Genomic DNA, 11405 nt, shown 5'->3' on the forward strand with positions numbered 1-11405 from the left:
AAAAAAAAAAAATTCACTTTAACCTGTTATTTATTGCCTTAAATTAATATTTTACCTGGTTGCACCACCATGACATGTATCAATTGTGCCACCTGACAATATAAGTAATCACAGGAAATATGCAGAAAATTTATATTTTTATTTCAAATACGTTTTTGTTTTTTATCAACAGTCTCTTTTTAATTGAAAGTAGTAAATATTTCATAGTAATCATGTTTAGCACATAACTGGAATAGGCAAAATCACAGTTGCTTCCGCCTGGGGTGATGTAGCTTCTACCTCATTGTGGCAGCATTTTGCACACGCTCCATACATGACTTGTTTGTCTGCTCCCTGGGTCGTGCTGATTTTGCTTTACTTGACAGTGGCATCCTTAATAGTTAAAAAAATATTCATTAATATCATGAAAATAGTTTGAAAGTGTATAATATCGTTAACTTAACACTGTTAAACTTTTGAAAAAAAATAGTAAATAATGTTGGAGCTTTATATCATAGAGTGACATTCTTTGCAGTTGCGCCACCTGACTTACTGGTTGCCCCACCTTACATTTGCAATTTATTTCAAATTAAACAGGCATTTACTAGGCCACTAGCATTAGCTTTTGTTCTTGCTAACAACTTCATACATATACATTTTAAATAGAATAAAGAAATGTATGATAAAATAACATTTTTCTAGTTTTACATTGGTTGTACCACCCTGACATGGAAAGTAAACATATAAGTATACATATAAGTTGAAAGTAGCTGTTTTTATCAATATTCAAAAGAGATATACAAATATTTTCACTCTGCCATAAAGGTCCGTTGAGGGCCACTTGATGATGCAATATCCTGTTTACTGTTCTGCACTTTCATTTCATAATAAAAGTCCCATCTTTATAGTTGTGCCACCCTGACATTTGAGAACATTCAAATTGCTGGACAAAAGTTTTTAAATTATCGCAACAGCTTAAAACTATTGGCATTTGTAAAAATTTGGTTTATTTTAATCGTTTCAACAATAAAAGCATGACATAGTATTTTATTTTGAATTTATTATCATTTAAATACCTTTTTAAATAGTTTTCTTAGTCTGTTCATAGGACAGGTGCACCGCCTGACATTTTCAGGGTTTGAGAAGCAAAAACATAAAATAATATATATAATCTGATTGTTCTGAAAATGTATCAAACCCGGATAGGTTTTATGAAATGATATATGTCATGAATTGATACAATTATTTTAAAAGGAAATAGTGGACTCTGATACAAAAATATGCATGTCATGTCATTGACCCATACACTGAAACAATATTATTTTACAAGGGGAGTAGGATAATAAGCTGACTAACTATAGGACTCCTGACCCCTCACACAGGCTATGGTGTAACAAGTGCGTCTGGATAAGTGCGCCATGTCTGTCATGGAAGAAACCATGTTTTTGCTGCTTGTCGTTTTTGTTAGCTTCTCTCTAACGTCGGCTGTTGGTCAGACAGAACCAGCCGTGGACTACTCGTACGTGGCCGCTGTATATGAGCACAACTTAGTCCTGAACCCGGAGCCTCGTGTCCCCCTGTCCCGCCCCGCTGCCCTGCAGCACATGCAGAAGAACCTGGATGTCTACGAGGAGCAGGCTGCCCTGGCCGCTCAGCAGGTATGGTCAGGTCAGGAGAGAGTTAAACGTTTACTATTTATGTCAAAGTTACCTTAAAGTCAAACTTAACAATTTTTCCTGACCCTATTTTTTCATTCCTGATACAACTATTACGTTATTATTAATTCATAACTTTTTATTGTATTGGTCTTTGCACCCTTTAAGCAAAGCCTCAAATGTCATTGCCATTGAAGGTTGCTATACATTTATTTTTCAATTTCAGTTACCTGAGTCCACTAAATTTCACAGAATTAAAGTTTCCCCAGCAGCTAAAAACATCCCTCATATGAGACAGACCACTAACTGATATATATGTTTGTTTGATCTGTAAAAATGATTGAAAATCACACTAGCTATATTAAATAAGAATTGAGTCAGTCAACATGAGAGGTTGTATTTCTCTATGCTGACAGAATGATGCACATTTAATGTCACAGAGTACATGACTACAGTAGAGTAATTAAGCTCTATACTCTGCCCTCCTCTTCCCTTCAGGGTGCCCAGATCCTGGTGTTTCCAGAAGATGGTCTTCAGGGTTTTAACTTCAGCCGTTCGTCCATCTCTAGCTACCTAGAAACCATTCCTGACCCCCAGCAGGAGAGCTGGAACCCCTGCACAGAACCAGGCAAATACAACAACACCGAGGTGCACAATCACACATTTAGGTTTGATGTTATTATTGAACAGGCATTCTGACATGACGCACTTACACGGAGAGACCACTAGGCTGCTCAGAGCCTTCACCCGTGCAGCACCAGTCTGTGAATATAATCCCATTTGAGTGTGGTTGTGTTTCACAGGTTCTCCAGCGTCTGAGCTGTATGGCCCGTCGTTACAACCTCTACCTGGTGGCCAACATGGCTGACCTGCAGCCCTGCCCCCTGAAGACGGACCCCTCCTCCTGTCCATCTGATGGACGCTGGCAGTTCAACACCAACGTGGTTTTCAGGTACAGTGCAGACATTGAAATAAAGTTTAGCTGAAGTCTAGCAAGTGCACCAATGCATCATTTCCTGGTCTATGGGAGCTGTTAACAGAATCTTCTTTCATACAGGTCAGATGGCCTGCTGGTGGCGCGCTACCATAAACACAACCTCTACTTTGAGGAGGCCTTCGACACGCCGCCACAACCTGAGATCACAACGTTTGATACACCTTTTGCCGGGAAATTTGGTCTCATCATTTGCTTTGACATCCTGTTCTACGAGCCCACAGTTACCCTGTTGGAGAAGGTAGAAAATCAGCCACTCTAACTCTTTACATTCCTGTGGTCTGTCTTCTCTTTTCCTCACATCCTCCTTCTCCTTGGACCCCTTTCAGGGTGTTCGTCAGTTGATCTTCCCCACAGCCTGGATGAACCAGCTCCCTCTACTGGACGCGATCCAGTTCCAGCGGGCGTTCAGCATAGGTGCCAATGTCACCCTGCTGGCGGCCAACACTCGCAGTGACCGACTGATCATGACAGGAAGTGGTATCTACACCCCGTCTTCTGCCACGTACCACCACGCCCAGAAAGGAGACCCAGAAAAGGGCAGGTTGCTGGTAGCCAGGGTGCCAGTCTTAGACCCACTGTTGATGGGGCAGAGCGTGGTCACAGAGGAGGGGGTAGTTAGGGGTGAGTCCACATCATCTACAGCGACAGACTCTGGACACTGTCACAAAGATAACTGTTTTGATCCTCCTCCTCCTCCTGAAACTGCTTCCTCAGTTCTTTCCTCCTCCTCCACCACCTTCACCTCCTCCATGATGTACGACCCATTTACATTTATCCTCCTTAACGAGACAGAGGGCAAAGTGAACGTATGTGATGGCACCTTTTGCTGTCACCTGCAGTACCGGCGGTTACCACCGGGCGACAGTAAAGAGCTCTATGCATTGGGAGCATTTGCCGGAACACACACAGTGAACGGCCGTTACGCCCTGCAGGTAGGAAAGAGAATAATTGGGGACATAACTGCGTGATGATGCTCTTGTCACATTTATCACATGTCTGTTGCAGGTTTGTGCACTAGTCCGCTGTGCAGGGTTGGACGTCAGTTCCTGTGGACAGGAAGTGGAAGAGGCAGAGTCAAAAATGGACTTCCTGTTAGAGGGGAGGTTTGGGACCAGATATGTGTACCCATCACTTTTGGTTAACAAGCTTGTCCTGGAGCAGCCAGAGCATCTGGAAACAGCTGCAGATGGCAGAGTGACCATGAAACACTCGAATATGACTGATGGGCTGGTCACTGCCTGTCTGTACGGACGCATGTATCACCTGGACAATGAATAACAAATCTGACCAAGACTGCTAATGACAAGTCAGGTGTTGAACATTTGTGTTCTGTCAGATATAACTGCAATAAATGAAAAACAAATCCTTTTATTTGTTCATTACTTAATCTTTACAAACATCACCAGTGGCATTCATCCTCTGCCTGAAAGTTGCTTTTTCCTAAAAAAGGCAATATTTATCAATTTCTCTCTCTCTCTCCACACACACGCGCACACACACATACACACACAGTGTCAGTCACTTTCCCCAGTCTCCTGTACAGTACACAGGCATTGAGTAGTTACAGCATTGCAAGTTAAAAGTTCCTTAAAGCAGCTCATTGGGGTCATCTATCAAATGACTCCTGGACCAATCACAAGGTAAATGGGTCTGACAGCCACCTGCTGTCCTAATCAGTCCCCGTGGGTTCAGCCTCCACTTGGAATACATTTATAGGATTAAATCAGGACTTCCTCTCCAAGGAATTAAAAAGTGGTTAACACATTAGCAATGTGTGAGAGTGACAGCCATCAGTGTCTGCCATGAATTAAAAACTCAAGTACAGTAGGGAAAACAGTAATCAATCTCCTGGTCCCATAAGATCGTCCTCTGTTTCTTATTTAGACAATCGTGCCAAAAAATGTCCTGTGAGCGTTTCTCCAGTAGATGCTCTTCTAGTGTTAGTTGAAGGAAAAACCATGAAAAGGCTTAAAACTACTCCAAAGTATCAGCAAAGACTAGGTACTTAATTTAAAAAAGGAAAATAACATTGCTTGGAAATTAAAAAGACACTGGCCATGTTACTGACCATACAGTGATGGTGTCTGAGATAAACATAGTGTAAATATATTCTATCTTTTAGTACATTATTTTTCACCCCGTAGGTATGCACCTTGAGGAAACGTGTTTTCGAACAAAGTTTATTTTTAGATTTAAGCTTACCTAAAAATAATCTGCAGTTCCTTGTCAGTGATCTATTAAGGCTCCTGAGTGGCTGGCTAGCTTGTCAGTATTGTGGGGCTCTGTCCAATAGCAGGTATATGTCCTCAGTATGTTTCTGAGTCTGAGTCATTCAGTTCATCATCCCCAATGACGGACGTCGGCGGCCGCTCCGGTCTGCAGTAGGAAACATGGTCAGGCCTCAGAGAGGGAGGGGTGTCGAAGGCCACGCCTTTGGAGACGTGGTTGTTGGTGGGGTGGTGGTTGATGACTGTCTGAGTTAGAGAGGGTGCAGACAAAGCTGCTATGGTGACCATAGGGGAGGTGGGCATCATGGAGTTGAGGATGAGTGCCAGACAGTCGGCCACATCACGGTTGGGAGCGCAGGCCAGAGCAGGAGTGTAGCCTAGGAATAAAACAGGAGCGAGAGAGTTGAAACTAGAATTACCGCCTCGTGGTTGTATGCCTCCAACAAGTCAGTGTTTGTTTCTTAGATATAGCTTTCATGAGACATAAATGGTAAACATACGTACAGAAGGACAGACAATCCGAAAACATAGAACCTCAGGTCCCGGCTGTTGTGGTGTAGTACGTCATAAAAACATCATAGTGTAGTATGCCATGAAAATGTCATCGTATATTTATTTGTCCCAGAGGGAGAACTCTTTTTTTTTTTCAAAGCCAGTACACAGAAAGAGATCTAGACATAGCAGCATTGAGAATGCAAAGTATACTACACATGGCAACATACAGATAATAGGAGTACACTAAAGCTTCAGGTTTGCACTCATTCATCCCAACTCATCCTCAAGCAACCTCTTCTCCAACTAACAGCTGACAACAGAAAGACAGAGCACACCCCAAGAGAAGCCATGAAAAAGTCATAGCATAGTATACAATTAAAAAGTCGAAGTATAGTATTTTTTAAAAAGTTATAGTATGTTGAAAAAAGTAAAAGTATAGAATGTTGGAAAAAAATCATTAAAAAGTAAGAATATAGTATGCGAGAAAAAAAAGGCAAAGTATAGTATGTTGAAAAGTAAAGAAACAGTCAAAATAGTATTTATAAAGTTCTAAAAGTAAAGACTATATTTTTGGGGCGCTAAAAGTGATAGTATAGTATGTTAAAAAAGTAAAATCGTAGTATGTTGAAAAAATAAAATCAATAAAATGTAATAGTATACTATGTCGAAAAGTTATCAGAAAGCCTTGATATAGTATGTCGGAAAAAAGACGTTAAAAAGTCATAGCATAGCATTTTTTTAAAAGTGATGGTATAGTATGTAAAAATAAAAAAATGTTGAAGATAATCATAGTATAGTATGCCAGAAAAACGTCATTAAAATGTGATAATATAGTATATTAAAAAGTCATAGTATAGTATTTAAAAAAGAAAGTCATTAAAGTTATAGTATAGTATGTCAAAAAAGCATGTAGAAAAAAGTCATAGTATAGTATGTCGAACAAGTCAGATTATAGTATAGTAAAAAGTCTTAGTATAGTATGTTAAAACGTGATTAAAAAGTCAGAGTACAGTATGCCATAAAAATGCCATAGAGTCATAAAAAATCATGAACAAGTTATAGTATGGTATACAATAACAAATATCATGTATGCCATTACTGAGATTAACAAGAATGGGACAGACGGACATGCCACTGCTGCCGCCGGCATGGAGGCCTAACAACATGTCGCTGCTGAAGTGTGTATGAATAGTGAGGCATGTGAGGAAGCAGAAACACTGACCGTTCTCGTCCACTGCTAACACACTGGCTCCTTTCCTCAGCAGCTCCTGGACCACCACCGTCAGTCCCTTCTTGGCTGCTACATGCAGGGGCCTGAAAGAAGGCGGAAGGAGATTTTAAAATACATCCAGTCTGAACATAGAGGATTACCCAATAGCACGGCTAAATGTTGGCCTGCGCCGAGGAACACTACGTACGTCTGGAGAGCAGTGTTGGTGCAGTTGACGAGGTTCTTATCGCTGATCTTCTCCAGAATCAACAAGGCACTCGTCTCATGACCCTCACAGGAACAGAGAGCGACCAAGTAAGGAATAAAAAATAAGTATAATCATAGATGTCTTGCACAATCCGGAAATAATTCACTTTGACTTGTTGAAATGTAGAATTAGTCCCTAATCTATTGTCTCTTTTGTACATTTCACATGTTTACCCATGGTGAGATATTGATAATAATAATTCACCATGGCCAGTGAATACAAAACGCATTTCCTGTCTCTGTAAATGGTTGTTACCTTGCTGCAAGCCAGATGTAATGCTGTGTTCCTGTTTGTGTCCTGTAGTGTGAAGTCTGCTTTTGCACTGCTCACCAACATCTCTGAAACACACGAAACGGCAATGGTTACATGTCAAAGGTTAAGAAATGAAAGGCCAAACAGTGTATCTAAGTGTCAATGGGGCGTACTGACCCACAGTATTGGTCTGTCCGTTTAGAGCCGCCATCATCAGCGGTGTGCTGCATATGTGTGTGTCAACTACGTTTGCCTGAGCTCCCTGGCTCAGCAGAAGGGAAACGCACTCCACGTGGTCGGAAAAAGCTGCAGCGTGGAGGGGGGTCCTGCGTTGACACAAACACAGTTGATCAAATACCGGCAGAGCTTGTGCTCCCTCCAGACATCTTCTCATCCTCCATCATCATCACATCATCTCTCACCTGCCCTTGGAGTCAGTGGTGTTGACGATAGCTGTGCCCAGGGAGTCAATTAGCATCTCAGCCACGCCCTCATTATCGCTCATACTGAAATACACAACACACACTGTCACACACCTTCAGACCGACGTCTATCTACATAAAAAAAAAAACATTCATTGGCGCACATTGTCTTACACAGCACAGTGCAGTGGACTGAAGGAGTTGCCCTTAATCTTCTTGAACACCTCTTGGTCCAACAACACCTCCACGCAGGCATCATATCCTAGGAAAACAAAGAGAGGATGGAGGTACAAAGGGAGGAACAGACATACTACTTTGCTGTGGTTTCACACAGAATGTTTCTCAAGGGTCGTGCTATGTCCCCCCCCGTACCGTTGTAGCAGGCCCAGTGCAGTGGTGTGTAGCCCTGGTTGTCAGTGAGGTGAGTGTGTGAGGTGGTGCTGGTGGTGGCCTGCAGGAGGGCCCCCAGGACCCCCACACGGCCACAGGCGGATGCCAGGTGAACAGGGGAGCGGCCCAGGATGTCTCTGACGCACACGCTGGCCCCACGCTGGAGCAGAGCCTCGACACTCTCCTCCTGGCCCGTCACCGCCTGTGTGAAAATCAAGAGAGTGGAAAATAATAATGATAAATATAGTGTAATAAAATATTATAATGTTAGTGAGTGAATGTCTCACCCCTCGGTGGAGTGCCGTCCTCCCCCAGCGGTCCTGATTGTCGACACTGGCTCCTTGACTGAGTAGAGAGTACACACACTCTGTGTGTCCATTCAGCACCGCCAACATCAGAGGAGTCCTGGACACAGCGTGGAAATATGACATAACTAAGTACTTTTATTTATTTATTCATGAAACGAGTTAAAGTAATCTTCTCAAACAAAATAAATGCATAATAATCTCACACTCACTGTCCATTGGTGTCTTGTACATCCACATTAATGTGTTGGTCGTTGGTGCTCATGAGCAGGCGCAGGCACTCTGGGTGGCCATTCATAGCTACGGCACACACACACACACACACACACACACACACTAGAGCATGAATTTGTTTGACTCATGTTTACATTTTATAAGCGAGAAAATAATCCTCAATCATGTGAACGTGTGGCATCCAAACAGGTTTCTGTGGTTGTATGTGTCTCTGTGTGTGTGTGTGTGTGTGTGTGTGTGTGTGTGTGTGTGTGACACAGCTGTATGTATACCTGCAGCATGTATGGCTGTCTTTTTGTGTGTATAGTCACGGGTCATGGGTGAGGAGCCGTGGTGCAGGAGCATGGAGACACACTCCTGGTGACCCTTGGAGCAGGCCAGGCTGAGGGGGGTTCGGCCCTCCAGGTTGCAAACATCCACTTCCAGCAAGGACGACAAGAGAACCTCTAAAGCTCCACAGTGTCCATGGTAAGCCTAAATCAATGGAAGACACACACCAATAGACACTTCTGTTATGTCTAATGGGAACAGACATGGCAGAGACAGTGAAATCCTGGATGTGAGAGAGACAAACAACCAAATACAGACACACATCTTGAACTCACCGCCAGGTGGAGTGGACTGACGGGGGCCTGGCTCTCTGAGTCACTCATGATGTCTGCTCCTGATGTCTCCATTAACTGAAATAGAGAGATGGTTCCCATATCAACTCATTTTACATCCAGGTGTGCAGACAGAGCAAGTTGCACAGAAATTAGGCCGCGATCACACTGCTGCATTTGGTCCAAATGTATTGAAGGAGAGATTTCGGGGTGTTTTCGCAAAGGTGTGCGCTACGAGTGTTTTCCTTCCAAATGCATACAACGTTGGCCTGCCAATCGTTATCCAACCAATAACAAGACAGAAGAGTTTTCACAGTAGCTTCACCTGCCCACCAGACGATCTAACCACTCTGTTCCCCATTTGTCCAACAGAGGGAGCCAAGTACAAAAACAAAATCAATCAATGTAAGGGCTCACTCACCACATCAAGAGGTGTCTCACTTGCCATCTAAAAGAAACACAAAGACTGTTTATGATACTATGAAAAGTGTGCTTGTGTGCTGTAGTTCAAAAACCTTTTAGCACATGAAGGCGTTCAGATTTTCTGACTGTCTGTAGGACATGCAACATATTTGTCACTCTTTGTGGACGCTGTACACACCAGTTCCAGGCAGAGTGTGCGTCCATAAGCTGAGGCATAGTGCACAGCACTGTAACCCTGTTTGTCTCTCGTTCCTGGATCGGCATCGTTCCTCAACAGGTACTCCACACACCTGACAAAGACCAAAGAGAGGAGATGATTTTTAAAGCCTTCATCTGACACTGAGGATTATTTATTTACACTTTGATACTTAACTTTTAACGTTATCAATTAAACAGTAGAACGTACTTTCCATCAGTGTCGGCTGCAGCGGCATAGTGCAGGGGGCTGCAGCCTCTCTGGTCCAGCTCATTGATGCTTGCCCCAGAGCCCACCAAGGCAAACACACAGTGGTAGTTACAGTTGGCTGATGCATAGTGTAGTGGAGTCCTAAGGATGGTCAAAACATCTTCCTCAGTTTTCAGACATTATTTCTATTCCTAACATTTCTAGAATCAAACTACACGCGTGGCTCACCTTCCAAAGTTGTCTTTCCTGTTAAAGTCCGCTCCAATGTTCAACAGCAGGTTCAGACACTCCAGGTTCCTGGTTGGATAGACAAGATTCAACAGTGGTGTTTTGCTGACATACTAATCTATTGTAATCAAGTGCACGGATCATATTTCAGTGCACAAGAGAGATGGCAAAAATAAAACAAAAGGGTGAATGCCGTTAAATAAGGAACAAAGAAAAGCATCAAAGAGGCTCAGGAATGAAACAATAGTCGTGCATTGAGCAGGAATGATGACTCGCCCTCCAGCTGCAGCAGCATGTAGACAGGTCCTTCCAAAGTCATCAGGGGTGTCCATGTCAAACCCTGCAGAAATATGTTATCAGCATCAATTAAGATGTCAACTAGGTAATTCCACTGACAAGAATGGTGTCAGCATGAATGTACCTGAGGACAGCAGCTTCCTGCAGCAATCCGAGAAGCCGCTAAGAGCTGCCAGGTGTAGAGGGAACATCCCGTGAATGCCTCTCCTAAAAAAACATTGAGGCAAAGAAGGCAAGCCATCACAGGAGGGTGAGGTGTGAGAGCATGGGTGCATTAATGACGACAGAAAGAAAACAAAAAAAGATTGAAAGCATGGTTTATCGTGAGATTAAACATCCCCAATCATCAAACCGTTCCGTTGTAATTTGTGCGTCTTATCATTAAAGCACATATTCAGTGAGAAGATAGATGGACAGATGGTTAAATGTCAACTGTTACTAACTTGGCGGTGTCGGCTTCGTGTTTGATGAGTGCTGTGATGATGAGCTCATGGCCACAGCGGGCAGAGATGTGAAGGGCAGTGTTTCTGCTCTTGTCCTCACAATCAATCTCGGCTCCTACGCACACATAAAAAAAAAAAAAAAAAGTGGTATTACGTATGTAGGCTGTGTGTGAAGCAGACAGCACACTGCAGAGGGAGGCTCTCACCATTTTGAATGAGCGCCTGAGAGCAGGAGAACCTTCCGTGGGTAGCTGCCATGTGGAGCGGGGTTTTATCATCCTTACTCTGGACAGATGGCGGGAGAGACGGTGGAGACAAGAAGAGCGGTACAAAGACGATGAATATGATGTTCTGTAGAGTTTAGACCTATATCAGTGCTGCAGTGCATGATTTACATTGAAGTGCCAGTGTGGGAAGCTGACTCAACTGAGTCTAATAAAATACTGTAGTGTAAGAAAGCGTAGCATGAACAGAAGCTATCGTAGACGCCCTCGTGGACACCCCACACACACACACATACACATACACACACACACACACACACACACACACACACACACACACACACACA

General features: G+C 43.1%; 2 protein-coding genes across 5 annotated transcripts in view; one reads left to right on the forward strand and one right to left on the reverse strand.

The window, feature by feature from the left end:
- The first annotated feature begins 1357 nt into the window (after positions 1 to 1357).
- btd (biotinidase) lies at positions 1358 to 3994 on the forward strand. The gene is made up of 6 exons (XM_031853840.1): positions 1358 to 1637; positions 2133 to 2282; positions 2438 to 2586; positions 2692 to 2869; positions 2958 to 3563; positions 3637 to 3994. Exons 1-6 carry the CDS (start codon positions 1398 to 1400, stop codon positions 3907 to 3909), a joined length of 1596 nt encoding a protein of 531 aa, XP_031709700.1. The 5' UTR covers positions 1358 to 1397; the 3' UTR covers positions 3910 to 3994.
- Positions 3984 to 11405, reverse strand: part of ankrd28a (ankyrin repeat domain 28a) — a 17370-nt gene continuing 9948 nt past the window's right edge. For 2 of the 4 annotated variants that reach the window (XM_031853839.1, XM_031853837.1), the window contains exons 10-29: positions 11041 to 11119; positions 10835 to 10949; positions 10516 to 10598; positions 10371 to 10434; positions 10095 to 10163; positions 9867 to 10007; positions 9639 to 9750; positions 9459 to 9485; positions 9041 to 9115; positions 8708 to 8909; positions 8414 to 8501; positions 8184 to 8301; positions 7879 to 8098; positions 7681 to 7768; positions 7507 to 7590; positions 7262 to 7410; positions 7088 to 7170; positions 6773 to 6855; positions 6577 to 6668; positions 3984 to 5236 (exon numbers count right to left, since the gene is read on the reverse strand). In XM_031853839.1, coding sequence (XP_031709699.1) covers positions 4938 to 5236; positions 6577 to 6668; positions 6773 to 6855; positions 7088 to 7170; positions 7262 to 7410; positions 7507 to 7590; positions 7681 to 7768; positions 7879 to 8098; positions 8184 to 8301; positions 8414 to 8501; positions 8708 to 8909; positions 9041 to 9115; positions 9459 to 9485; positions 9639 to 9750; positions 9867 to 10007; positions 10095 to 10163; positions 10371 to 10434; positions 10516 to 10598; positions 10835 to 10949; positions 11041 to 11119 — 2271 coding nt within the window. In that variant the 3' untranslated portion in view covers positions 3984 to 4937. Of the gene's footprint in view, positions 5237 to 6576; positions 6669 to 6772; positions 6877 to 7087; positions 7171 to 7261; positions 7411 to 7506; positions 7591 to 7680; positions 7769 to 7878; positions 8099 to 8183; positions 8302 to 8413; positions 8522 to 8694; positions 8910 to 9040; positions 9116 to 9458; positions 9486 to 9638; positions 9751 to 9866; positions 10008 to 10094; positions 10164 to 10370; positions 10435 to 10515; positions 10599 to 10834; positions 10950 to 11040; positions 11120 to 11405 lie in introns of all 4 variants that reach the window. The other 2 variants (XM_031853838.1, XM_031853835.1) reach the window with 1 other exon arrangement.

Source organism: Anarrhichthys ocellatus, unplaced genomic scaffold (assembly GCF_004355925.1).
Source record: "Anarrhichthys ocellatus isolate YVR2014 unplaced genomic scaffold, GSC_Weel_1.0 scaffold14, whole genome shotgun sequence".
Lineage (NCBI taxonomy): Eukaryota > Metazoa > Chordata > Actinopteri > Perciformes > Anarhichadidae > Anarrhichthys > Anarrhichthys ocellatus.

Excerpts from the sequence above, each read along its gene's own strand:
- btd (XM_031853840.1), top strand. The coding sequence starts at position 1,398 with ATGTCTGTCATGGAAGAAACCATGTTTTTGCTGCTTGTCGTTTTTGTT. Across the intron at positions 2,283-2,437 it reads GCAAATACAACAACACCGAG|GTTCTCCAGCGTCTGAGCTG; the intron begins GTGCACAATCAC and ends TGTGTTTCACAG. Across the intron at positions 2,587-2,691 it reads AACACCAACGTGGTTTTCAG|GTCAGATGGCCTGCTGGTGG; the intron begins GTACAGTGCAGA and ends TCTTTCATACAG.